Source organism: Pyrgilauda ruficollis, unplaced genomic scaffold (genome assembly GCF_017590135.1).
Source record: "Pyrgilauda ruficollis isolate IOZ18807 unplaced genomic scaffold, ASM1759013v1 scaffold1353, whole genome shotgun sequence".
Classification (NCBI taxonomy): domain Eukaryota; kingdom Metazoa; phylum Chordata; class Aves; order Passeriformes; family Passeridae; genus Pyrgilauda; species Pyrgilauda ruficollis.
In genome coordinates, this window is record NW_024512022.1 from 1 (window position 1) to 832 (window position 832).

Here is an 832-nt window from a genome sequence, read left to right on the forward strand (position 1 = left end):
CCCTCCCCAAATTCTCCAAGGACCCCCTAAAACCCCCCCAGATCCTTTCTGGGGATGTCCCAAAGCCCCCAGACCCATTTTAGGGGGTGTACCCAAAGCCCCCAGCCTCATTTCGTACCCAGCAGCCCCTTGGGGGGGGTCTCTACTTTAAGCCCCCAGCCCCATTTTGGGTCTCTCCCGAAGCCCCCAGACCCATTTCTTGGTTCTCTATCCCCTCCCCAAGCCCCCTGACCCATTTTTGGGGCTCTCCCCAAGACCCCAGACCCATTTTAAGGGATTCTCCACCCTTTCCCCAAGCCCCCAGACCCATTTTTGGGGGGTGCCCTCGAAGCCCCCAGCCTCAATTTGTACCCAGCACCCCTTTGGGAGAGCTCTCCCTAAGCCCCCAGCCCCAATTTGGGTCTCTCCCGAAGCCCCCAGCCCCATTTTGGGTCTCTCCCCAAGCCCCCAGCCCCATTTCCAGGCTCTCCCCCAAGCCCCCAGCCCCATTTTGGGTCTCTCCCGAAGCCCCCAGCCCCAATTCACACCCAGCAGCCCCTGGGGGGTCTCTCCACCCCCTCCCCGAAGCCCCCAGCCCCAATTCGTACCCAGCAGCCCTTTGGGGGGGCTCCTCCCCAGGGCGGAGTCGTCGCAGCAGCGGGGCCGAGCTCTCCCCGAGCCCCCTCCCCTAATTTGGGGGTGGGGGTCTCGGGGGGCTCCCCGGGCGTTGCCCCCCCCTCCCCCAGCGGCAGATTTTGGGGCGGGGGTCCCGCGGGGGGGTCTCAGGACCTTCTCCAGCTCCTCCATCAGCTTCAGCTGCTGCCGCCGCTCGTACTCCAGGCGGGTGAAATCC

At 65.1% G+C, this 832-nt stretch overlaps 1 protein-coding gene across 1 annotated transcript in view; it reads right to left on the reverse strand.

Moving 5' to 3' along the window:
• Positions 1-587: 587 nt before the first annotated feature.
• LOC121349214 (calmodulin-regulated spectrin-associated protein 3-like) overlaps positions 588-832 on the reverse strand; it is a gene marked incomplete at both ends in the record, with an annotated part of 4,647 nt that continues 4,402 nt past the window's right edge. The window contains one exon of the mRNA XM_041459428.1: positions 588-831. Within this exon, the coding sequence (XP_041315362.1) occupies positions 588-831 (244 nt within the window). The remainder of the gene's footprint in view (position 832) is intronic.